The 25147-nt window shown below is 45.3% G+C and overlaps 1 protein-coding gene across 2 annotated transcripts; it reads right to left on the bottom strand.

The window, feature by feature from the left end:
• Nucleotides 1-248: 248 nt before the first annotated feature.
• KCNK12 (potassium two pore domain channel subfamily K member 12) lies at nt 249-24640 on the bottom strand. 2 transcript variants are annotated; one of them, XM_058020022.1, is made up of 3 exons: nt 24289-24640; nt 5890-6781; nt 249-2546 (listed from the first exon to the last, which is right to left on the bottom strand). In XM_058020022.1, exons 1-3 carry the CDS (start codon nt 24638-24640, stop codon nt 2486-2488), a joined length of 1305 nt encoding a protein of 434 aa, XP_057876005.1. In that variant the 3' UTR covers nt 249-2485. The 2 variants fall into 2 exon arrangements, with proteins under 2 accessions (XP_057876005.1, XP_057876006.1); XM_058020023.1 differs by having other exon boundaries at nt 249-6781.
• Between the last annotated feature and the right edge of the window lie 507 nt (nt 24641-25147).

The following is a 25147-nucleotide window of genomic DNA, read 5'->3' as shown; positions in this document are numbered from 1 at the left end:
GTTCCAGATGAGGTGGCTGAGCCCACGATGCCCCAGGAGCCTCTTGGGGGTAGCAGTGTCACAGCCTTGTGTGACGAGGAATAAATGCACGAGGAATGCAAAGCAACTCTGGTTTTCTGCTGCATTTGCTGCAGAGCACCTCTAAGCTTCTCCCTTTCCCCATGCTTTTCACCCTGCTGTATTTTTCCCCCTCATGCTAAATCACCAGACTTTTTTGGGTAACCTGCAATAAACTGTATCTGTATTTGCTCTCTTTTTTTTTTCCACGGAAGGATGAAACACAATACATTTGAAGGCTGCATATCTGCAGCCCCACTTCAAAGCTGAACTACACCACTCTGGATCCTTAGAGTTGAAAGTTTGGATTTGATCTTAGACCTCATTTTGCCTATGCAAAATGTAGGGCAACTGCATTTTCTTTTTGAGGGTTTAAAGAGATAATTTAATTAAAGGGTGGATGTTACTCATTTAGCAGATAAAGAGAGAAAGAAAAAAGGTATATGTGTTTATTGGTAGCTGCATTCAGACTGTGGCCATGTAAACTGAAGTAGTTTCCTTTCCTCAGTGCCATTGCTACACAATGCATTTATAATGCATAACAAACCACTTACTGTGTATGTGCTAACATGAATAGCCTTTGTGTCAAAACTCAGTGGAATTGTCCATACTTTCCTTTATTCCTTTATTTTCCACAATGTAGTGCTTCTCTTTTCCTAGCATTCATGAAAGCATAATTTGAGCTCAAATATGGACATATTCACAACAACAACAACAAAAAAAAAAAAGATCAAAAATTGCATACTGGTTGTACAATGTGCAATGCACCCTTCATTATTTATTCTGTGTGAGTCAAGTAGTAATTTTTCCTAATTGAATTTATTATGTAACACAGCACTTATTGTATTATTTAAATGTAACACTGCAGACGTGTGTTGGTTTGCAAAGGCACATTAGTAATCCAATTAGAGCAGCAGCCATACCCACAGATTTGCTAGGCTAGCAATCAGCAAAGTATGATTTTGTTGAAATTAGCTCTGAACATTCACTGCAATGATTTGCCACTGAATATTTTTCAAGTTAAAGGCTAGAAAAATACTAAAATGTGAGAATGGTCTCATTGCTACAGCTAATTTCCATATAGTCATAAATTCATCCCACACTCTCAATTAGGTTTATACTGAGCCCACATGCCTGGCTATATGACCTCCAGTGCTGCTAAAGTCTTTCAGCAGCAAGGCATGACTGAAATATGGGTAAATGGTCACAGTATACTCAAATTTTCACCCACAGAAAGCTGGGGAGGAGAAAAGACTGAGGGCCAGGGCTGAAGCCGTGCTGAGACAGCAGCACTACACCAACAGGGGCATTTCTGGGTAACAGAGCATGGCACAGGGCACTCCCAGAGAGCTCAAGTGGGATTCCTCTCTTCCACCAGTAATTCTGGCTGCAATCAGAGCTGAACTGCCTAAAGAGCCTTTGGATGCATTGCTGTGCACTGCTGCTTCTGCAGGGAGGCAAAGCACAGCCCTGTCCTCAGACACTGCCCTCTGTGGCTGGGATTTCTCTGAACATCTACATGCTCTGGAGGACATCCTCTGCACTGCAAGGAAATAAAGAGCCACTTGAATTTTTTCAAAATGAGAACAGTGTTTGCAGATGGGAAGAAACCAGTGAGAACCAGATGACATCTTGGTGTGACTCCAAACTTTGTCCAAGACACACACAGGGAAGACAGACCGTGAGAGGTCAATGGAGTGACTTGCTAAATGCTACAGGTTTCACAAGAAATTATTCCTTGTGGCTGCTCTGTGCTGACCTCTGGGGTTAAGAGAAGATGTCACTTGAATTTGGTCATTGTTGCCCATCAATTGGCACCTAAGTTTTAATTTCATCTGCAAGGTGTTAGTGCAGGTGCCAGGTGAACATGGGATCTCCTTTGTCCAAGCAGCTCACACCATTGCTGCTCTCACTAGGGCCAGCCCACAGAGAAGTCCTAATTCCTGCAGCCTTCTGCTGCTCCTGAGTGCTCTTCCCTGGGCTCAGGTAGCAGAAGACCAATCTGGGGACAGGATCTGAGCTCAGGCTTGTGCTGCCTGTGGGCTCAGCAGGCAGCTGGGATGTCTTGGTCTGTGTCAGTGAAGAGTTACTACTGCAGTTCTACAGCGTGGTGCAGAGGGGGATGTACCAGGAAAGATGAACTTTTAAAATCTAATTCAACTGTATTCTTTTGAGTTTACCTATAATTAAATTTGAAGAAAAAAAACCCCAACCCATTTCAAGAATGTAATACAGCTCCCAAGTTACCTGAAAAGAAAGTGCAATCTAGTGCAGTGTGCTTTCACTTTCCCACTCTGTTTTCTTGTTTCCTTCTGATTTCTTGTGCTTCAGTCTGTGTCCGGGTATTGCTGGTATCTGCTTTGTCTGTGAAAATGAAACACCAGGAGGAATTGCACTTGGTGCAACTGGTGCAGGTTTAGGGGGTAATTCACCAATGCAGCAGGCTGCCCTGGGGAATCCACAATGAAAGAGGAGTTAGGTGCCCAAGCCTGGAAAGTTCAAAGAGGAGTTGTCATTAAAAAAAAAAAAAGGCTAAAGGAAGAGCACAATTGACTAGGAAAGACTGATCTCAAACCTCCTGTGGCCTCTTGGCTCATGTCCTCATGCACAGGGGTGATGGGTGCCCAGGTAGGGCTGGCAGGCTGAAGAGCAGAGATTTGGAGCTTGGTTTCCATGCATCCTTGGAAAATATTTCTCCTACTGAATATGAGGGAACTGTAAGGCCACCCTTCAGCAGATGCTTCCCAGTGAGACCCAGGTCAATAACTGTGCTCTGACCCTCCTATAAACTGAGCTTTGCTGAGCCAGATGGGTTTGGGGATTCTTATAGGACTTGGATACAACCTGGTGGTCCCTGTGGTTGACTTATGTCAGCATCTAGGGATTTGAGACCTGCAAGCAACAGGGCCACTGTAAATAACTGGGCATGCACTTCCTCTGAGGCTAGAGAGAAGCAGAATGGAGATTATCAAGGACCTTGGGTGTAAGTAAACATTAGATCTAAGTGAACAGAGCAGCAATCTGATGCCCAAATTCCTTGAGATGCCCAGCTCTAGGAGCTGGTCCAGCTTCCTCTGGAGTTAATAGGAACTGCAAAGGGTCCTGCAAAGGCACCCTTGTGACTGATGGCACCAGAAAGACTTGGAAACATTCGATCATGTTACAGCAGACTGTGTGTCTGCCTTTGCCTGGACTCAGAAAAAGTACAGAGGCAGTATGTACAATTTCGTATTACTTCACTGTATTTGCCAGCCTGGAAAAAGTAGTTTGAAAACAATTCACAAATTTACACTTTAAAAAGGATTTTAATCATGGATATAATATTTATCCTTTGAAACAACTCACTGAAAAAAACCCCTAATTTGCAAATTTGTTACCATAAAAATAAGAGTTCTTGAGCTTACAGAATGTTGATAGATTTGAGCATGCTTTTATGAGCAAAATAATAAACAAGTAATTCTGCTGTGGCTTGGGGCCCTATCAGTTCAAATTCCTAAATCCTTTGGGACAGAGCCTGTCTGCCCTGATTTATGTAATAGTTCTAATGAGCAATAGTGCCCATGATGAAAAATGCACCAAGATACGACCCTAAGAGAGGTTGGGCTGCAAAAAAAGAGAAGGGTCCCATTCACATTTTTAACAAACAAACACATAAATAATCACAGTAAGAGATTTACCCGTGGGGGTAATCCCAAGGGGAAATAACAAATTTTCATTCTTTTGGTTCCCTGCCTGTGCTTTTCCCTTGCATCTCTGGAAGGCATCAGCCTGAACTGGGTCTTCCAGCAGTCAGAGCTGTTTCCAGACTGTGACCTGTCCCTGTGCATCCTGCCTAAATTTATCCTTCAGTGGCCTTCAAAAGGAGCACCAAGCACTTCTTCCTGCTTCCTCAAAGAGGAGGAGTGCACAGACAGGAAGGCACTCAGACAGATGGACCTTGAGGAGTCTCTCTGCCACCAAGAAAGCTCCTGCCTCTTGAGTGCAGCCCCTACCATACCACAGAACCTTAAGTGTGAGTCTGCGCCAGCTGGAAACACATTAAAATCATCACTGCTTGTTTCTGGCCAAACACATCTTGATAAAAGCTGTGACATTTACAGTGTGATACAGACCCATGTGTGATGGTTTATCTGCAGCTCTGATTTCTTTTCATCAGGAGAAAAGATACATTCACCGCCATAATTCAGCTGGCAGGCTCAGGTGCGCATAAACCACAAATTTAAAGTTCGTTTTCCAAGGGTAAATTCCAAAACATTTTTCACTGCTAAAAATTTAAAAGAAAGCAAAAATTATGGCTACTCCAAACTCCAAACAAAAGTAAATAGAGTAAAATATCTATATAAAACTTCATGGAAATATTTTCAAACATTTCTAATACTCCTAGTTTTTGTTCATCAGCTTGTTCAATTTATTCAGTGACCAGCCTACTAGTCATGGTCTTGCCTACAATTTTCCATTAAGTTTCCAAGAGAAGGCTTCTCAGAATATAAGCTTAAGTTTTATTTCTTGCTTGGAATCAGCAGAAGCCTTTTTATTATCTTCACAGTGTAGTAGAGAGAATTTGGAGAAATGATCCAGAGCTGTGCATGCATTTTTGAAAGAGGTTTGCAGCAAATTCTCTGCACCCACTTGTCATGCTAAACTACACACTCTAGACGAGGTTTGCTTTTGGCTCTTCAGAGATTTGGGCTAGCACAGGTTTAATATGGTTTAAGATGGCAGCAGCAACAGCCAAAGGCCAATTTATGACTTGGTATCAACATTTTGGGGGAAGCCAGCTTCAGGGGGAACTCCAAAGCAATGCCCTTCTTCTGTACAACCTGCACAGTCAGATTTCTGGGAAACGAGTACAGGGTTGGGGCCCTCAGAGAACTGCAAGGAGATGATTTGCATGAATCTCTGCAACAACACTGCAGAAGATGCAAATTTAGGACAGCAATGAGCCTACATTCATTTTAGTGACTTATTTAAATGAGAAAGTAAGGAAGTAAGCATTTTTGAGGTGATGCAAATGTTTGACACCAGAGGTGCATACTGGCTTCTCTGGCATTAAACAAAGTCAGTTCTGAAGATGACAACTGCCTGTTTTCTGTTATTCAGCAGGTAGGAACAGTTCTGCACACTTTAACATGGTCCTTGATAATCCCCTGGCTTTAAAGAGTTAGGTGGCAGGTGGTCTTTCAGACAAGCCTGGCTAAACCCCATCATTTGTAGGAGGGGAGCTCAGCCCATTCCATCCTCTGCCACTGAAGTCAGTGAGATTATTGAGGTGAAGCACAGCCACCCTAAAGCTGGTGTGACAACAGCCACCTATGTGTATGTGTATGTGTATGTCATACAGAGGCCTGCTATGAGGAATTGCTGAAGAGCACTGAGTACAAGGCTCAGGACCAGATCCAGACTTCAGCAAACTCGGAGATACTGGTTAGCCAAAACTTACCAACCCCATGTTTGAATCTGGAGTGCAACTTGCCCGCTTTATGCCTTTTAACACAGAGTTTGGGTTCAGGTGCTGTTCTGAAGAAGAACATGTTGGTTTTGACACCATCCTAGCCATGCACACCATCCTTCTGTAATTGCACCAGATTCTGCATCAAAGACATCCAAGTCTCATTAAAAACCCCCTCAGGGGAAAACTGTAACATAATGGTAAAGATCTCACTGCATATTAGAGAAAACTTATAAAACCCCCAAAAGTAAAATGCTGAATGCCCAATGAATACCAAGGCTGTCTCTGAAATGTAAATCCTTCCAGTAGCTTGCAGTGGCAACTCCACCCTAACCACCATTTCATTTTCATTTAAGAAACAAACAGAATTCCAAAAGCTCTACCTAGAATCACTGGTTTCTGCCAAGCGGTTGTTCATGATGGCCAGAGCCCCCACCCCCGCCGAGAACCCGTTCTGTCTCGTGTTGATGCACACATTCCTCGGGTACCCGTTGGCCGTCTCGGACAGCTGCTTCTGCAGGATGGCCAGGGAGACCTTGCTGGAGGCCGTGAGCTCCCTCATGGAGATCATCTCCCCAGAGAGCCTCCTGCCCTCGGTGTCACTGTCGTACTGCCCGTCAGCGTCCCTGGCCACGTTGTGCCGGCGCAGGCGGGCCCCCGGCGTGATGGCGTTGCGGCGGCTGAGGCGGGTACTGGATTTATGGCACTTTGGGCAACATCTGCATTCGAATTTTTTCAACACCCAGTTCAAAATCTGTTTGATTACGATGGAGATGACATTAAAAAGGGAGTATATGCAACATACTCCCATTAATATAAACATGAAGTTCCCGAATCTGTATAATCCCTGATGCTGGTACACAGCGTTTTGGTTGCTTACCAAATCTCCAAAGCCGATGGTGCTGAAGGTGACAAAGCAGTAATACAAGGAGTCAACGTAGTTCCACCCTTCCACTGCCGTGTACATGGCCGAGGCGCAGCAGGAAAGGGCGATAGCAAAGATTCCCAGGATCAGCATGACGTGGTAAACGGACGGCTTCCAGCCCACGAGGCTGCCCACCCCGGACACGGCCGGCCCCTTTCGGAAGTTGGGAGGTAGGAGACCGCTCCTTCGCAGCTGCCTCTCGTAGCACGCCTTCATGATGAACGCCAGCAGCGAGATGATGCGCTCCAGGAAGAGGTTGAAGAAGAGGATGGTCCCGGCACAGCCAAAAAGGCCATAAACGATGAGGAACACTTTTCCAGCCACGGTTGCTGGTGTGGTCATTCCAAAACCTACAGTGTGGAGGTAAACAGGCAACATTAATAACTCATGTTTTTGTGATAAGCTCGCGATATATGTACCTTAACAAGGCTCCCATCTCACTGGACAAAAGGAGTGCCAGCTCTAAGTCAGCTTAGGCCAACACAAAACCGAGTTTGGTGAAGAAGGAAGAAGGCACCAAAAGTTCAACGAGATGACTAAAATTCAAAAGCGAGAAAAAAAATCCTTGCAAGGTGAAAGGATTATTATCTGTATTAACAGAGCAACACCACTTGAAATGCAGGTGGAAGGCTCACTGAGCCCAAACCTTTTCAAGGTGGGATGAGGTGAAGAGGCCATTTCCCTGCTCCCACATGTGTCAGCCATCACAACCTGATGGAAAATTTAAGTTCTCTGTTCACAAGCTGCAACCCAGTGTAACATTTTTGTTACAGGGGTCTGATTATACCATTCCCACTGAGAAGATGGAAGTTTTCAGGTTGTATAACAGGAAAAAAAAAAAACCAAACCACCTCCCAAATACTGAATTCTGTTTAAAAAATAACAGCACTTTTAAGTCTTTTCCAAATCCCAGCTGTGACTCTAGCCCACCTGGTATCATCACAGGGGGAAGGAAAAGCCATCACGCCACAGAGCTGCCTGGGGGCACTGGGAACTTGCAGATGGATAATTACAGCAGGGAAAAACACTGCTGCACAGTTGAACAGAAAAATCAGAGTATACAAACTCTGGGAAGATCCAGCAACAATATTAATGCAACTCCTCTTCGTATTAATTACTTATTGTAATATTACTTATTATAACATTACTCATACACAAAGTTTTATAAGTAAGCAGTAATGCCTTGTAGCTAACAGATGGTTAAATAACAGCAAAAGTGAACTTTAATTTGCATGCAAATAAATACAGTAAGTTTACTTCATGTCATTTGCTGATACCAGTTATCTTATGAAAAAAAAAAATCTACATTTCACATCCTATCTCAAGAAGTCTTCTGAAACTCAGTTCTGCAGGTATTGGCTTTTTTTCTGCCATTCTGCCCTGTAAAAACACTTGGTGACTCAGACAAAAAACATTGACAGGACTGAGGTGACTGCTTATGTCCCATGAACAAATAACCACATGTAATCTAAATTAAAGTTTTGTAAAAAATCTACATTCCCAGATTTCATTGCTGTATTGTTCAACCAAAACACCCAGCAAGTAACATATTCAAGGAGGTAAATATCAACACCAGACTATATAAACAAAAGTTTGTGAAGGAAAAGCATAGAATATAATGAAATTATTACAGAGCATAGTGAAATAATTAAATCCAGTTTATTACCAGAACACACCTTTATAAACAGCAACAGGATAATATTGCCTATATACAATGAGTTGAGATCGCTGCTTGAAATCTCTTGATCTATTTTTGCAATGGCTGAATTTTTCTGGCTAGTTTATCTGTGTTCCCTTCCTGTTGTGTTGATAGAGAATTTCCCACTGGTTGACAGAAGACTGTAAAAGCTCATGACAAGTAAACTCAGGTGTATCTTTCCAGTGACGTGAAGATGAATGAGAAAAGACGTGGTCCTACTCTCACAACAGATTTGGCAGGCTCAGAAACAGCTGTGTGCCAGCAAGTCAGCCCATACCTCACAATCTGAGTAACCTGGTCTAGTGAAAGGTGTCCCTGCCCACGTGAACAGATAACCTTTCAGGTCCCTTCCAACCCAAACCATCCTCTGACTTTATGATCAAAAGCATCACTGTCAAAAGAGTATTTTGTGTAAAAGTCAGTGAAAAACTCGCCCAGTATTACTAGAAAATGTTACCAAAGAGGTCATTACGTTTTGCTTTCTGGACCCACTGTCTTCTCTCTTCTCTCCATTTTGCAGTGTTAGCAACACCACCTTTAAACAGACCTCACAAAGCCTGCCATGGGCTCTGGAAAATTCTCAGTTCCTTCTTCTCTGTGGGATGGAGCTGTTCTCTGGATTGGGCTGGCTGCTAACAGGAGTCCTCTCATTTGATGATGCATATCCAAAAGTGCCTGGTCCTCAGAAGGAGCTGGGGAGCCTGTTGTGGTTGCCAGCTAGGGATACACAGCCAACTTGTGTTGGAGAAGGCATCTGTTTGCCTGTGCCTTGTCAGCAAAGCTCTTAAACATGTGCTTCACAGCAAGCATGTGAACATCACCATCAAAATAAATGGGTTTATTGTCACACATATGGCTAGACACATTTATTAATTAGGAAAAAAAAAAAAGAGATAGCAACAGTTTGGATCAAGCTGTAAATGTGCTGAAGCCTCTTACTATTTCCTGGTGATCGTTCAAGAGAGGTGATGAAGTTTTATATTTTTGATGCTGTTTGTTTCATCAAGATTTTCTGAAGCAAAATGCTTCCAAAATTCAGTATGTAGCTAGGCAAGGAGGTGAAAGGGCCCATCACAGCAATGAGAATGCTAAAAAATACATAAAACAGGCCAAAACCAGGCCAAAAATGAGGCTAGGCCAACAGTGAATCATTTAGGTTGGAAAAGACCTGTAAGACTATAGAGTCCAACTGCTACCCCAGCACTGCCAAGCCACCACTAAAACACATCCCTTAGGTCAGCAGCTGGCTGAGGGAAGCAGTCATGGGCTCTCTCTCCATGCAGGACCTTCCTCCGCCAGCTGTGTTTGTCCCTTGGTGTCACCCCCAGCACGAGGAGTTGGTCCTGGTATGTTCTGAACCTCATCCCTGAGCTCAGACCCTGCCCAAGGCTAAGAACTGATGCCTGGATGAAGCAAACTCATCCAGAACTGCCTATGCTTCCAACACAGTACAGGGAAAAAGCACAACAGGGCCTTGTGCTTTCCATGGCACCTCACAGGTGCCTTGGGGTTGACTTTGTGTGGCTCAATATCTGAACCTCCCCCGTGCCAATTCTGCCCCACCAGCTCAGACACAAGCTCTGAGGCAGCATTAATTTCAGCTGGTTGGTATTTCTCCTCCCCAAAGAGAATTAGCAAAGATGAGCTGATAAAAACTCTCTTCAGCAGCCTCTCATGGTTGAGTGCTGGCATTTAATGAGACCCTCATACTGACTTGCATAACAGGTTTGTGGTTACAATCCTGCTCATCTGGAGCTTTAAATTACTTAAGCTGGGGATGGATTCAAGAGGTAGAACAGATGGACAAACTTGTGACATATGCTTCCTGTTGCTCTTGCTTTCTTTTCTTTTACCCACTTTCTTATGAGTAAGAGGTGTTTGATGCCAGAAGACAGAGAGGAATAGCAGCTTTAGTACTTGTGAGCTCTTCTCTCAGTCAAATTACTTTGGCAATTACCTTGTCTTACTACATTTTGAGATTATAGGGGATGACAGTTTTGCAGTAAAAGACGTTTTTACTCAGAGATGCGATAAAGTTTTGGTCACTTCAAAAACTGAACACAAGGAAGTCACAGAAAACAGCACAAGAAAGGGCATAATGTGTCCCTGCCTCTTTCAGCCATCCCTGGTTCTTATAAGCCACAGGATTTCATCACACAGCAGGTCAGCACACTGGAGCAGTCATTTGAAATCCCAGAGTGAAAGAGCACTTAGATCATCAGAGCACATCACCTTTATACCACCCTATAACCATCATGTAGTTATATTCAAGGAAATCAAAAGAAACTAAAATTGTTGAAAGTAACTTTTTAAACTTTTTAAATGGCTCCTCAAACAACAACAGAACAACTATAACCATAATGCTGCTTCCAGAGGGAAAGAAGTTCTTACAACATAAAGGCTAAGAGATGGGAGTTACAGAACACAGAGGAACAAAGAGCTACCAATTCTCATCTTTTCCTGCTTCCTGTCTTTTTCACACTTGTGTTACTTCATAGCTCTCCAATAGTCCTGGCTGGTCTTGACAGACAAATAAACCACACTATACATGTATATAGGAACCAAACATCCTACTCTGAATCCCATGTTTGGGTTCTGGTGCTTCTCTCCACCCTTTCCCACCTGTTAGCATTTCATCATTATTTCCCCTGGGAATCACACCTGTATGTTCCACAACTGCCTCTCGTTTATTCTCTAGCTCCTTACCACCTAACATCCAGAAACAGTTGCCTTGGATACAGGGTCACAGCTCAGAGCTGACAAAACTGCTGCATCCAGAGCTTTTACCCAAGGAGTGGGAATACAACGAGTCAGTTCTTCCAACTTCTGCATTTCCTGACTACAAATTAAAGATTTACTTTCCCTTCAACACCTTTCTCAACCTGCTTTACTAAAATACCCCACTCTGGGCTCAAACAGTAAATTATTTTACAGCTTTTCTATTGCAAAGCCTTTAATATAGAAGTTGCTGCAAAATCCGACTTGATATTATTTAGATTACTATCTGCAAACACCTCCTGAACAGCAGCAGTCTGCCCAGCACTGGGTGAATTAAGATCCCTTAAGCTGGACCTGTGCTATTTCTGAATAAGTGAGATACAACTGCAGTTTTTAGGGCTGGCCTAATCTGTATCACACACAAGCTTGTAGTCCTTGGTAACCCATGTACTGGGGCAGATATTCCATGGAGAAAATACCAAGTGACCATGCAAATAAGGGCTGACTTCAATAATCATTCTCCCTATCCATTCATCCAAGAAAGAGCACCATGATGAGCCCAATGAATGTAGTTAAAAACCACCCATGTCTCTGCTGGTGCTCCTTGCTTCATTTCCACCTGTGAAACATCATCCAGGTGTTTGAGACAACTGCTGCTCAAAGGGGGTCACGCTGGCAGAACAGAGCCAGGAGATGATTAATTGAACTTTAAGGAGTTTCAAAGACCTGCAGGTGACTCTTAGAGGCTTTCTACAGTACCAATTTTATTCTATTTACACACAACGGTGATCAAGTTATTGGTTATCCAAAGTGCTGTGATGCCTTAGTGAACACCAGAATCAATCACCCTTGTCACTTCTCTGCTAGCCATGCTTTAAACCACAGGCTAGAAGGTCCTGGCCACATATTCACTCCTCTTTGTTGTATGTTAGCTTTAAAAAGAGATAACAAAATTGTAAGGAGGGTGAAGAGAGGAGCCCAAAACCTAAGGAGAGGCTGGCATGAGTGAAACAGCCAGAACAATGTATTTAGGGTGAAAGTGAGAGGTGTAAGGGTGAGGTTTCACCTCAGGAACCTCAACTGTGGCCACCTTGATGGGGTCTAAGGCACTGGGGGTGATCCCAAAGAAACCTCAGGGAAGGAGAGAGGAATAACCTCCTCAAAACCTGGCTGCTCAGGAAGGTTTAACTTCTCCTCCTGGCAGCAGGTTTCCCAAGGGTGTTTTCCTAAGCTGACACCTTCTAGCTGAGCTTTCCAAGAAAGATCTTCAGTCTCTAGTGGGTACTCAGCAGGCACATTAATCAGCTCAAGTGGCCTAACTTTTGTATGTTTGAGTGATACATGGCCCTTAAAAAGATAAACACTGGGGCTTCAGCTTCAGCACCAGCATTCCTGCTCTTTCCGCTCAGCAGAAGTAGGAAAGCTTTTTACCTCAGCTGTCCTGCAGGTTGCCCTTCCTGTGCACAGCCTGCAAAGGAAGTGCACATCAAGGGCCAGCCAAACAAGTCCACCCTTGCTCACTATAGATGCCATTGTCCTGAAGACAAAACCCAACAGATACAGAAGGAGCTGAAGCTGCTTTGGCACAGAACCAAGCCAAGGAAGAAGCAGAAGTGTCCCTAAAGCAGTTTTATGGTTCCCTGGCTGGGGCCAGCTGCTCTTTATACACCTTGTACAAGCAAATGGGGACTGACTTGTGCCAAGCCATCAGCGCTGCCAGCTGAGCAGCAGCTCTGGCCCAAGGTCTTGCTAAGCAGGCCCCCCTGAAGAGGGAATACATGGGGAGAGTCACAGGCTTGAGGCTCAAAATCTTTGGCAAGCTTATGTTCAGTTTTCTGCCTAATCCTACTGCGACAGAAGATGGGTTTGAATGAGGGGCAGGGAGCCTCTCCTAAAAGGAGATGCTGGAGAATAAAGCTCAGAGAAAGATGAAAATCAGGAGCAGGAATTCAAATTACACAGAGGAAAATAAAGTCAAGACCTACAAACCAGCACTATTCTTGCTGAATTGACTTTAGAGGGATGGATGTGTCCTGTGGTGTGACAATTTCCCTTCTCTATTAACATGCTGTTCATAAACTTTCTTTCAATACTTAAGGTTTTATTGTTCTTATAAATAATATAATCCTCTTGTCTGCTAAACTCTTGGGGCCAGTCTATGGTTTACAATCAAAAAAATCAAAACTGAAATTATTTTTTTCATTTTATGCTGCCTTTCTTGGACAAGCCTTCAGCAAGATACCACTAAATATCCTCCTGTTTGTCAGTTATCCTGCCCCCCTGGCACAGCCAAAGCACCCTAATGGCTTGTTAAAACAGAAAGAATATGGGCTGGTATTGCCTAAATTAGTCCTAAACCACCTCACAAAGGAGGACTTCCAGAACAAGGGGATGAGAGCAGGATGTTCTCTCCTTTGGTGGCAGCCTGTCTCCTTGTACATTGATCTAAACCAGCCCAGAGCTGCTTCTGTGGCTGCCTCCACACTGGTGATTGCAGGGTCCTGTCTCTGGCTTGTTTTCTTTTCCTATCCTAACAGCTGGGGAAAAACATTTTGCTATAACCTTCTCTGAAATAGTGGTGGTGCTAATAACAGAAAAATATATCCCACACGCTCCATAGTTGTTTGACAAAGTTGTATTACTGTGAGAAAACCCTCTCCTTTGCACTACAGGCTCAGGGTCTTCACAGTGTCACATTAGCAGCTGTCAGGGAGGGTATCAAACCCCTGCTCATGATCCAGGCGGTGTGAAGAAGCATCTGCCCTGGCTCACTGCACTGCCCAGAATCACCTAAAGCACAGGGGTGTCACTGTCGTGTTTTCTGGAAAAATCCCTTTGCCAGGATTTCTTCTCCTGGGAAGCTGAGAAGCCTCAGAGAAAAATGAAAACAATAATTATCCGATTTGCTTCTCCCTGTTGTGCTGCTGTGGAATGTGGTTGGACATTGTTTACCAACAGGTGGTTGTTTCATTGGGTTCATGTGAATTGTTTTTACTTAATGACCATTCACAGTCAGGCTGTGTCGGACTCTGGAAGGAGTCACGAGTTTTCATTATCATTCTTTGTAACATTCTGTCTGTATCCTCTCTCTATTCTTTAGTATAGTTTTAGTTCAATATCATATCATATCATATCATATCATATCATATCATATCATATCATATCATATCATAATAAATTAGCCTTCTAAGAACATGGAGTCAGAATCATCAATTACTCCTTTGTCCTGGGGACCCTGAGAATACCGCGCAGGGGTTTCTGCACCACCACCAGACATAGGAAACACCCCTGCATTTAGAGTAACTGCTTTAAAAACACACAGAAAACAAAAGCATGGCAACCAGGAAATAGATGAAGTGTGGCTCAGTAACCATGGATATACACAACAGTGGAGCTCAGGGACCCCAAGAATCACCAATTCCTTCTTGCTCTTCAGATGTGTCCCATCTGTGAAGCCATACTCTGCCACCTCCTCTGACCTTTCTACAGTCTTCATGCAGCTGATGATTCTAGGTGAATATTGTTCCAAAAGTAGATTTCTGTTGCAATCATAATTTCTCATCCTTTAAAGCTGCTTCCATTCTAATTTCCCTATGTGTTTTTGAGAATGTTTTTTTGTGTGGATGATTGTGTCTCTAAGCAACACCCTAAAAGAAAAAAGCCTATGCCCTGTCATTTCAAACATTAGCATTCACACTTTTGCTTTTGCTGTTTATTGAAACTTGCAGTTGCATTTCAGATGTTTATGTACCCCCAAGGTTGAGCCTTTTTTTTTTTTTTTCTGAACTCCAAGTGGAAAAGAATAATGGCATCCAGATTTTGTTATATTCTTGAGGTATTATTGGCTTCTAAAGAATACTTGCACATGTACTGTCACTCCAGTGCCAGTACATCTCACAATACTTCTCCTTTCAGGCTAAGAAGCGGCATTATCTAGATTTCACAATGATCTTGGGTCTGTGTCATATTTCCCAGCATGAGAAGTCTGACAGAAGAAGATGTCACTCGTGGGCTTCCTGAGTCTTGCAGATGGGAAAGGTTCTGTTCCATGGTTATACTGTTGGCTTATTTTTTGACTGGATTAAACAACAGACTTGTGGCGTATTTTTTCTTCTGCCACTGGTGTTTGTGTAGGTAGGTGTTCAGAGAACATCTGTTTCTTCATGGTTGTCTCAGCTATTCTGCTTTACAAAGAGTTTGGCTTTAAAGATGTACCCAGGGATAAAAAGGCCCTAAACATGAAAACATCCTTTCCACTGTTAGGTCTGGTTTTTTGCTTGTTTATTTTTTTCAAATCTCTGTACAAACTTCCACAGTTACAATTTAACGAAAAAAAAACCAAAACTCTGATAAACCTACCTGGGCCTCTTAATGATTTAAATACACCTTCATGGGTCCCTTATTTTAAAAAGCTTCAGCTAAAAGCAAAGAGTAAATTCTCAAGCATCATTTTGCTCAGGCAGCTCTTCCAATCCATTCATGAAGGCACAAAGACCTGATTCTAAGTTACTGTAACAGAAATAGAGGGTGACAGGACTGCTGACTAACCAGTTATTTCCCATTTTCTACTTCTTCATTTAACTCTTCCTTCCTTAGTATGCATTTCCCTTGACTATTTTTAAATTTAATGGTACTGAACAAATCCACTACACTACCAAGACAATTTTGAGCTCATATTTTATCTGGGATTTTCCTGGTCCTCACAGCTCTGCCAGTAGCAGCTTTTATAAACTAACAAATCATCATATCAAACACCTTGTTTCTGCCTCTCTTGTGAAAATCACAACTTGGGTTTAAGACCTTTACACTGCTGTCACTCCCTCCTATTTCCATCAAGCTTAAAGCAGACCTGACTCCATGCACATTGAGCATGAATGTGTTTTTTGTTTGACCTCAGGAGAGAAATATATTGCTTCCATAATTCTCAGGCTGAGCAACAAGATGACAGAATATATAATGATGAATAACCAAAGGCATTTTATCTGGCTTTAACTGAAATAGCTCCTCACTCGGCTCTTGCATGGGCAAATTTCTTCTAGCTGCAGATTAAATTTGCCTGTGTAAGACTTGAGAATTATTGGGAAACATTTGGCCAATAATTTCTAAAGGGGAAGAAGCTGCAGTGGAACAAGCTCAGAAAGGTTAAAATCCAGTGAGGACTTCCTGTGGGGCTACAACTCTTTTCAAGGTATTACTGCCTCTTTCATGCACTTATCATGGAATTTTAAACAGGAGCAATAGCAGTGCTCACCCACAATAAGTAATCCCGTATGTTAACATCAAACCATTCAATTTCTTATCTTATTCCACTCCAAAGCTTTAATTACTTGTAAAGGCTGCTAATGCTTTGCCTTGTCTAATGCAATTAGATTTAATTTTCATTCTACTTCTCATTTGATTCAAGAAAGATTGTACTGAAACCTTCCCATGTCTAGGTGTACCAGCCAGTGCCATCAGCAGACTCACTGAGCTCAGGGGGATGTATTTGACATGGTAATAACAAGTGCATTTGTTTTATAAACCTGGTGTGCCAATAAAGCACCTAAGGTAGGATATCCTAAAGCTCTGCAGACTGGTCTGCTATTGACTTCAGCAGAAACAGGCTATTGAGGAGGTATTTTATTTGTCTGGATTGCTATGCAATTGCCCCTTGGATTATAGTTCTGCTTGTTACTAGAGTGTTTTTATTCACAAAAGGTTTTTATTGTCACTTCAAACATTTATTGTGCTCAGGAGGACTTTTCACATTTCAAATGTTCACCAGCATGAACCCTAATTTTTGATCTTAAACATCTTTTCCCAAAATGCCCTGAGATAAGCACTTGGTGCTGACACATTACAAAAACTGTCTCTTTTGATACAGGTAAGCAAGGCTTATTCAGATCATGGCCAAAGGCTATGTTTTCAATAATACCAAGCTGCTTCAGTCAGAAAATTGCATATGAAATGTTCTGAGCTGCTTTTCTGTTGCTCTAACCCTGATGCCACTATGGCAAGAGGCCAAATTCTCTTTGACTTAACAGCTTTAAAGATAAGGTAATCCTGTGTTCATTAAAATGAAGAAATGACATTGTATTTTCCAGCACACTGCCAGCAGCAGGTAATGTTACACACAGTTAATTGTCAACAGAACTACCCTGTAATTGTTTTCCTCTTCTCTCCACGATGAAGAGCAATTAAAGCTTGTATAAAAACAAGACACTGTGCTGGCAAAGATGACCCTGTGGTACAAGTGAGAAAAAATTGCGACGTGCGTATGATCTGTGTCAAACTGAAGACAATGAGAGAAGGAGGAAACAAACCAAGAAAGAAATGAGGGTCAATAGCAGGATTAACACTAGGGAAAGGAGTGAGGGTGATGAGGAACAGGGAGAAGCTGTAAAGCTTTACTTCTTTGGTAGTCCTTAACGTGAAAGACTGTAAAGTCAGCAAACAAATATCTGAAAGTTAATCAAGCAAACACATCACCAGTAGGGAAGGGCATCCTAACTGCAGGAGGGCAGGAGAAGCTGGAGAAGCTCAGGCTGGGAAAGGCAGGTGAGCAGCAGCAGTGGATAAGCACTATGAGAAGGAAAGGGGGAATATCCCCAGGAGAACAAAGTGGGGGAAGGCTCCAGGGGTGGCAGGGCTCCATGGGAACACAGGACACAGAGCTTCAAGCAGGATTTGGCTTTATGAGCCTGCAGCAAACAGGGCAGCTGATAAGCCTGTAATTATGATCCCTCACAGGCTCACAGGGCTCACAGGGAGGTTGCTTGGTCATGGAGACGGACTGGCTGGAGCCACAGGGGATGGAGAGCTGTCAGAGGGTGCCTGGGCACACCAGGGTCTGCTCTGCAACCACATCCACAAGCTCTGGTAAATGCACAGGGAACTAAAATATAGGTGTCTGCAGGACTATCACCAAACACCAAATGGAATGTTGTGCTGAGCAGGAGGTACCTGCTCACCAAGCAGGCATTGCTCCTTCAGTGACACAAGCCAGAGGGACCCTGAAGGCTGCAGAAAGGGAGAATACAAGGTACCTGCTCACTAAGCAGACATTGCTCCTTCAATGACACAAGCCAGATGCAAAAAGGGAGAATCCATGCCTACAAACTCCAGCTGGTCTTTGTTTTGAACCTGAACCAGCACCTGGTAAGGCACTATGAAATCTCCCCAAGCTTCTGAGATGCTGGACCATATCTCATGTAACGCTGGGCAAAATTTGGTTTTTGGATGACTGCTCTACAAAGCTGTGGTGCTTGACATTTGATTTTGAGACCACACATTTCAGTGCTCCAGCTGAGCACCTCACACTCCACAACAGAAATACAATTTGTTTGTCCTTGACTTCTCCATCTGTTACTGATGTTAATGTTTTGAAACATTTAGCTAGGGGTTAATATTAAAGAAACATCTGAAATGTTTAGATTAACTAATCTGAACTGAAATGCTCTGTAGAGATCATTCAGTTTAGATGGCCAAAGCACAGTGAAAGCTTAATTTTCTGTGGCTGGCATAACCCTACAGGGGCAGGCAAACCCTAAAAAGCACTGAAATTAAAGTAATATTTTTCACAATTTTTATTTTTTAAATTTTAGGAAGGGTTTTATTTCAAGTATTTGGGTTTCTCCCTCCTGCCTTCTAGAATAAAATCCCAACAAATTTAGGATCAAAATGATTTAATCATGACCCTTCAGTGGGGACTCCTCAAGTCACCTGTGTAATTACATGGATGTATTCCAAGTAAAGATTTATGTTGCTGCTCTCAACTACAAGAAAGCAAGCTGTGATTTAGATTACTTTTCTGCTCCGAGCACCCAACCTATGCCCACACACTTGGGAAATTCCTATCAGTGGCACCCAAAGAAGTTAATACTCCCATGCAGCTATGGCAAGCAGAAAACATTGCTATGGTGACAGTACTTCATCTGAGCAAAATCAGTGTAGGATCAGAACTCTCCACAGAAATGTGCTGACCATTGACCTGCTGCCCTCTGAGCCTCTTGCTCTCTGTTCTTTATCAAGATTGCCCGAGTGAGAAAATAACTCAGAAATCCAGGGGCACATTGATCAAAGCATGAAGGAATCAGATCTGCCTCAAACACCCTCCCATTCTGCCTGCAGATTGTGTATAGGATGGCAAAGACAAATAACCTGACACTGCAGCTTAATAACACTGCTGCCTCTTCCAGCTGCTTTCTCATTCAGCTTTGTTTGATTATTTCTTAACTTTAAGAAGGTCAGATCTGGAGGTACTCCCCCCTAATCTGAAACCTCTGCAAAAGCTGCCTGTACAAGCCCCAGAGAGCTGCAGAGCCCTGAGGAGCTAGCAGTGCTGCTGACCATCTGAACCAGATCCCTGAAAGGGCAGCCAGCCCTCACCCGAAGCTGGGGGGATGTCACATTCCTCCATAATGGCTTTAATAATTGCCCTTCCATGAAATAAAATTAAAAGGAAAAGAAATTAAAAAGATAAAGCCGACTCTGGTTTAACTCATAGGTTTGAATTTGCACGCCCTGGTTGGGCTGTCACCTTTTGGTTGGGCTGACCCCACAGACAGCAGGGAGCCAGAACCTCCTGTGGCTGCAGCTCTGTGACGGTGTTCACAGGGGTTCTTGGATGAGGGAAGAGACGAGGATCTGACTTCATGTTTCAGAAGGCTTGATTTATTATTTTATGATATATATTACATTAAAACTATACTAAAAGAATAGTAGAAAGGATTTCATCAGAAGGCTAGCCAAGAATAGAATAGGAAGGAATGATAACAAGGGTTTGTGGCTCAGCTCTCTGTCCGAGCCAGCTGGGCTGTGATTGGCCATTAATTACAAACATCCAACATGGGCCAATCACAGATGCACCTGTTGCATTCCACAGCAGCAGATAATCAATGTTTGCATTTTGTTCCTGAGGCCTCCAGCTTCTCAGGAGGAAAAATCCTAAGGAAAGGATTTTCCATAAAAGATGTCTGCGACACAGCTCTAATTCACATCCTGGAATACAAGATGAAGATGGGACGAATATACTTCCCTCTTAAACCTTCAGACCATCTTGGTTACTTGTGGGATTTCTCACCAAATTATCCTCTGTAGTGTCTGCTCTCCAGGATTGCTCTCAACCCCTGGCTCCTGGCAGCGCAGTCCAACATCTCACCTGTGCTTGCTGAACTGTCCAAGTGTGCCTTGCACATCACTTCCATTAAATTATCACCTCCAGAACATCTGGATCGACAGATACTATCACAAGACTATGATACAGAGCCAGAGGGTATTTTAGGAGTGAGTTATGGTGCTTAGGCTGTGGAGCACAAGCAGAAATGCTGGGCTGGGTGTGCTGGTCCTTACACAGGAGCCAGAGAGAAGAAGGTCCAACCCAGCTGAGATCCCAAGCAAGGAGAAAACCTCTGCCAGAGCCAGTGAGATGGCAGAAAACACAGAATACTGTGTCTCTTCCTTAAGAGCAAAGGATGCCTCCATCTCTTTGGGTGGAGCTGTCAGTCCACAGGAATATTGAGTAATTTAACAGGATACCTCAGGGATTAGGCAAGTATGAATTGTCCTGCTCACTCCTACACACAGTGTCCCCAACACCTGTATCCCCTGCACAGCTGTACAGAGAGAAGGTCCCTGCTTCTTTCCTTCCCAGGGGCATTTCTCAAGCACGCATAACCCAGACTTGTTCCATCCCAAAATCATCTGCCCACAGTAAAGGTGCTATAAAAATATTTTATTGAAAAAATCCCTTTTATATATCAGAGTGCTTCACTTGACCTCATTTTTTAATGACTGGTATGGATTTCTATAAATCAATTCTATCACTTGATTTTTGAAACACGTACTTACACATAAGAAGCTTAGAATCCAATTTAAATGGGTCTATGTTTCAAAACGTTTTACTATACGGGCACCTAAGATTTATTCTAACCCTTAAGAGAGGAAAAAAATCTGGGTACAAAGTCTAGACTCATGGACTGAGTCAGAAATCCAGATCTTCAGGCATTCCAGAGTTGCTTGGTGTGCTGGCAGAATAAATCTCTGCTACCAGAATACAGGGAAAGCCTGGACTGATTACATCTGCATCTGTAACATTTTTACCAGAGAGAAATCTGGTCTGAGTTACACTTTTGCTTTTAGTCTTTAACAAAGTGCTATAGGTGGTTTGCATTTGGGGAGGGAAGGAAAAAACTCAACTGAAAACCAAAGTCTACAGTCAGTTAGACCAAAGAATCAAGAATAAATTCCACCTAGCTGCTTCTTAAAGAAATCAGAATAATAATAATTGCCTAGAAAGCAACCCAATACCTTTTGGAGTGCAAAACAATGACTGAGTAGATGGTGTAGTCCAACAGCCAGCAATCAGAAGTTAGACTGAAGGATTTTCTTACATAGCTCTGAAAATCCAGATGTGTCTAATGAAAACAGACTCAACATTTCATTATTCAAGCACAAACAATACAGTAATAAAAACTGAATGCCCAGAGTGCTATCAAGAGGGTGTTTTATGGACTGCAAGCCACACACTTTGCGGGCTATTCAGGAAAATGCTCTATAAAACGACAATTTCAACTCTCATTTCTTAAAGACCCCATTAACACGTTTCTCATCCAGACTGTTTGATTGTGTCCCTGAGGATTTAGGGAAGTGCAGAACTGCAGCCAAGGAGGCACCTAAGAGAGGGGAGCTGCTTGGCTCTGCAGAGGAGCTGCTCAAAGAGGGTGGATGGGACAGTTCTCTCCCAGCCTGGCTACTCCAAACCCTTGTGTTCACAGAAGGGTGAAGAACTGGGAAGGAAAGATGAGTCTTTCCCAGCTCAGCTCACACAAACTCCAGCAAGATTTGCAGCCCTGTGCCTGGATTTCAGTGTATTTCAATGCCTATATGAGAAAGATTTAGTAGATTTATTAAACCTATTTAGAACAGCGTGAGGGTTTGAAAAGATAGCAAGATTCCTGTGAGTTGGAATCCTCTACAGAGGACAAGCTGAGTAACCTGTGTGTGATTTACTCCTGAGAGACACTGAGTATACTTGCTGTTTGTTAAGCAGTGAGTAAGGAAGCTTTCCTCCACCTCGCTAGGATGGTGCAGTGTTTAGCTGGAGTAATAAAGTTGCTTTGACACACGTAACTGATGAAGCTGTGGAGGAAGGAAAGCTGTTTTGACTCTGCATGTCTGGTAGTTCTTGGCAAGGCTGGGTAAAAACAGCATTCTTGTCAATTAAGCACGACAGGAAAGCAAATCAAACTGCTCGGGATAACGTGGCGTGTGAGCTGACAGGGGAATCAAAGGGTGGGAAGGTACATAAATGAACTGGCTGGGAGGGAAAAATGGACCTTAAAAGAATGGCTTTGGAACTGCTCACCCAGGGGACATCTCAGTGCCCTGCCACTTGGTTTCTCTCATGCTTGGGACCATGAGCCAGAGAGCTTTGTGCACATTTGACTAACAGCACAGTGTCATGTTTCAGCGGAACAACTAGTTAGTTAATTCATGAGGTTTTCTCACTTTTGCTGGGCAGAACTGCCAAAAATAACCAAATACAACTGTGTGGTGGAAGAAACCCTGCTGCAGCTGAGCTCTTCATGGGCTCTGCCTCTGTGAGCTGCAGCAGCTTGAACAGGCACACGAAGAGAAGCAGCACTGAGGTGGGGGCAGCAGTTTCCTCTTCATCTGCAGGGGTTGTATACGTGAAATGTACAGGGTGAAAGCCATGCTGGGATGGAGCACAGCAGCCTCGGGATGCTGGGATCTGGCAGACACTGCTCCTGCCAGGCTGTGCAGCTTGCCATCCCCAGAACAGCAGCTCTGCCACAGCCTTTGCAGTGCCCACAGGCACAGCTCAGCCAGCATCTCCTCACTCAGAGCTCTCTGAACTCACACCAAGTACTCTAAGCAATCCAGGAGAAAGCACTGCCAGGTAGCATTGCAAGGGAAGGAATGACTTGGGGAGCACTTGTCAGAACCCAGCCTTTGTTGCACATCACAAAAAACCTCCAGTTTTCAGCCCCCACCTCGCATGTGAGATGTGACATTACTGCCTCTTGGTTGGTGCCACAGGAACATGAGAAACACAACTCCTGGCTCTGCCATTTACACCTCTCACCTGGCAAAACCCCTGCTGAGCTCCTCAGTCCCCCTGCCCAGGTACAAATAACTGCAGGTGGGCAATGAAGTGGAGATGGAAACAGAAACATTTTACATTTCAATGACCTCAGAGAGCAGAAGCCAGAGTTGGCAGGAAAGCAGTGTGTTTACACACCACCTGAAGATTTCTGTGTACTGAAAGAATGGGTTTGTTAAAACACTGGCTTTTTTGTTCACTCATTCTGATCAGTCAAAACAATCTCTTTTAAACATACGTTCCTGTGATGAAGAAAGCTTAGTGCTTAATTAAAACGGTGCTTTAATGACCGGGCTACCAAATGTAATTGCAAAGCAAAAGGTAACTGGATTTTTCAACGCAAAAAGTAACAATACCTGACAACACTGCTGTACTCACCATCACGACTCCATTATACAGATTAGTCATTATTGATAAAACATTTTCCATACCTAATGAGTGCAAATGCAATAATGAGCTGTGAGTTTCTTCCTCTACAATAGATGGAAAACAACATTTAAGCTCAGAAGACACCTGGCTTCTTACAGAACTTACAAACTGGCAGAGTTAAGACTGCTAAGATCTTGTACTCAGGGACAGGGTTTCTCAAGTAATAGTCCAAGAGCAGTAGACAGCCACAGAGTCTAAAAAATAATAAAAATACTCCCACCATAACTTATAATTTGCTTTACAAAGTGCTGCTCTTCCTAAACACCTATGGGATAGGAAAAACTGCAGCCAGCTGCAGCGATACACGAGAACCGTATTGTGCTACAGCTGGAGGACAGCGACTTCGCGTCTTTAAACACACACACACACATCCTAACTTTGCCAGCAGTTAAAGCCGGTACCAAGCTGAGCGGCGGAAGCCTTTCTCTCCTTCAGCATCTGCATCAGCCCGCTGCTGCCGGCCCCCGTGCGCCTCTCCCGGTACCGAGCGCATCCCGGCGCCGGCAGCGCCACTCGGGCAGGCAGCCGCCAGCCTCGTCCGCTCCCTCGGGCCGGCGGAACGAAGCAGCCCAGCCGCCGGCAGCAGGAGTTTGCTGGGCAGGGACGGAGCTCCGGCAGCCGCGACGGCGGGCGCTGCTGCGAGCCCGCGGGAGCCGGAGCGCGGCGGGGCGGGAGCAGCGCCGGTCCCGGCTCCGTGCAGCGGGATGGGGGGGTTGGAGGGGACCGCGAGCCCCGGGACGGGAGGTCAGCGGGGACAGAGCGACCCGGAGGCGCTGCGAAGCCCCGGTTGCCGCAGCAACGCGGCGGCGCCTCTCCCCAAACTTTGGTCGCTATAACGACGGGGCCGCGGCCGCGGCATCCCCCGGACGGGCGCGTCCGCTCGGCGGGGCCGTCGGGGCGGCGCTCACCTATGGTGGAGACCACGGTGCCCACGAAGTAGAAGGCGCCGGGGAAGTCCCAGCGGGGCCGCAGGGCGTCGACGCGGATGCCCGCGGCCATGGCCGCCTCGTAGCTCCGCAGGAAGGCGCGCAGCTCCGGCAGGCTGATGTTGAAGATGCGGCTGAAGTTGTGCAGGGTCCGGTTCCAGCGGAGCTGCGCCGCCGCCTCCGACGGGCTCTCGAGGGCCGAGAAGACGGTGGCGCCGGCGCTCAGGTACGCCGCGATGAGGGCGGCCAGCAGCAGGAACCGCCCGTTGTCCTCGTTGAGGGGCGCCAGGCGCCGCCGGCGGCAGGAGCCCACCGCCCCCCGCGGGGGCATCATCCGGTGCGCGGCGCGGCGGGCGCGGCGGGCGGCGGGCGGCCCCCGGCGCGGGGCGCGGGCATGGGGCGGCGCTGCGCGGAGCCCGGCGCGGCGGCGGCTTCGCTGCAGGGGCCGCGGCTCTGAGTCATCCCCCGGCGGGGCTGCCCGCCCGCCTGGCGACGGCGGCGCCCCGGGGCCGCTGGCCCGGCCCGCCCGCGCTGGGCCCCGGGGCCGCGGGCAGCAGCGGCGCGGGCTGGGCGGCGCGCACCGCCCGGCGCGCTCTGGCCATGCGGGGCGGCGGCGGCGGCGGCCCCGCCGCGGGGGAGACGCCGCGGGGAGGCGGAGGCGGAGGCTCCGCGCGGCGCCCGGTCGACGGCGGGCGGAGGGCGGGAGCGTGCGGCGCGTCCCCCGGGGAGCCGCATCCCCGGCGGGGAGGCTCCCGCAGCCCCGCTGCTGCCGGGCCGGGCCGCTGGAGCCGCCGCTGCCGCGCCCCCGGGGGCCGCCGCGCCCGGCCGGGGGAGGGATGGG

This window comes from Melospiza georgiana, chromosome 3 (genome assembly GCF_028018845.1).
Source record: "Melospiza georgiana isolate bMelGeo1 chromosome 3, bMelGeo1.pri, whole genome shotgun sequence".
Taxonomy (NCBI): domain Eukaryota; kingdom Metazoa; phylum Chordata; class Aves; order Passeriformes; family Passerellidae; genus Melospiza; species Melospiza georgiana.
Note: the sequence above shows the minus strand (reverse complement) of the source record. Positions and strands in the feature narration are given on the sequence as shown.

Excerpts from the sequence above, each read along its gene's own strand:
- KCNK12 (XM_058020022.1), bottom strand. The coding sequence starts at position 24,640 with ATGATGCCCCCGCGGGGGGCGGTGGGCTCCTGCCGCCGGCGGCGCCTG. Across the intron at positions 6,782-24,288 it reads CACCGTGGTCTCCACCATAG|GTTTTGGAATGACCACACCA; the intron begins GTGAGCGCCGCC and ends TCCACACTGTAG. Across the intron at positions 2,547-5,889 it reads GCAGAAACCAGTGATTCTAG|GCTTGGGCACCTAACTCCTC; the intron begins GTAGAGCTTTTG and ends TGAACTTTCCAG.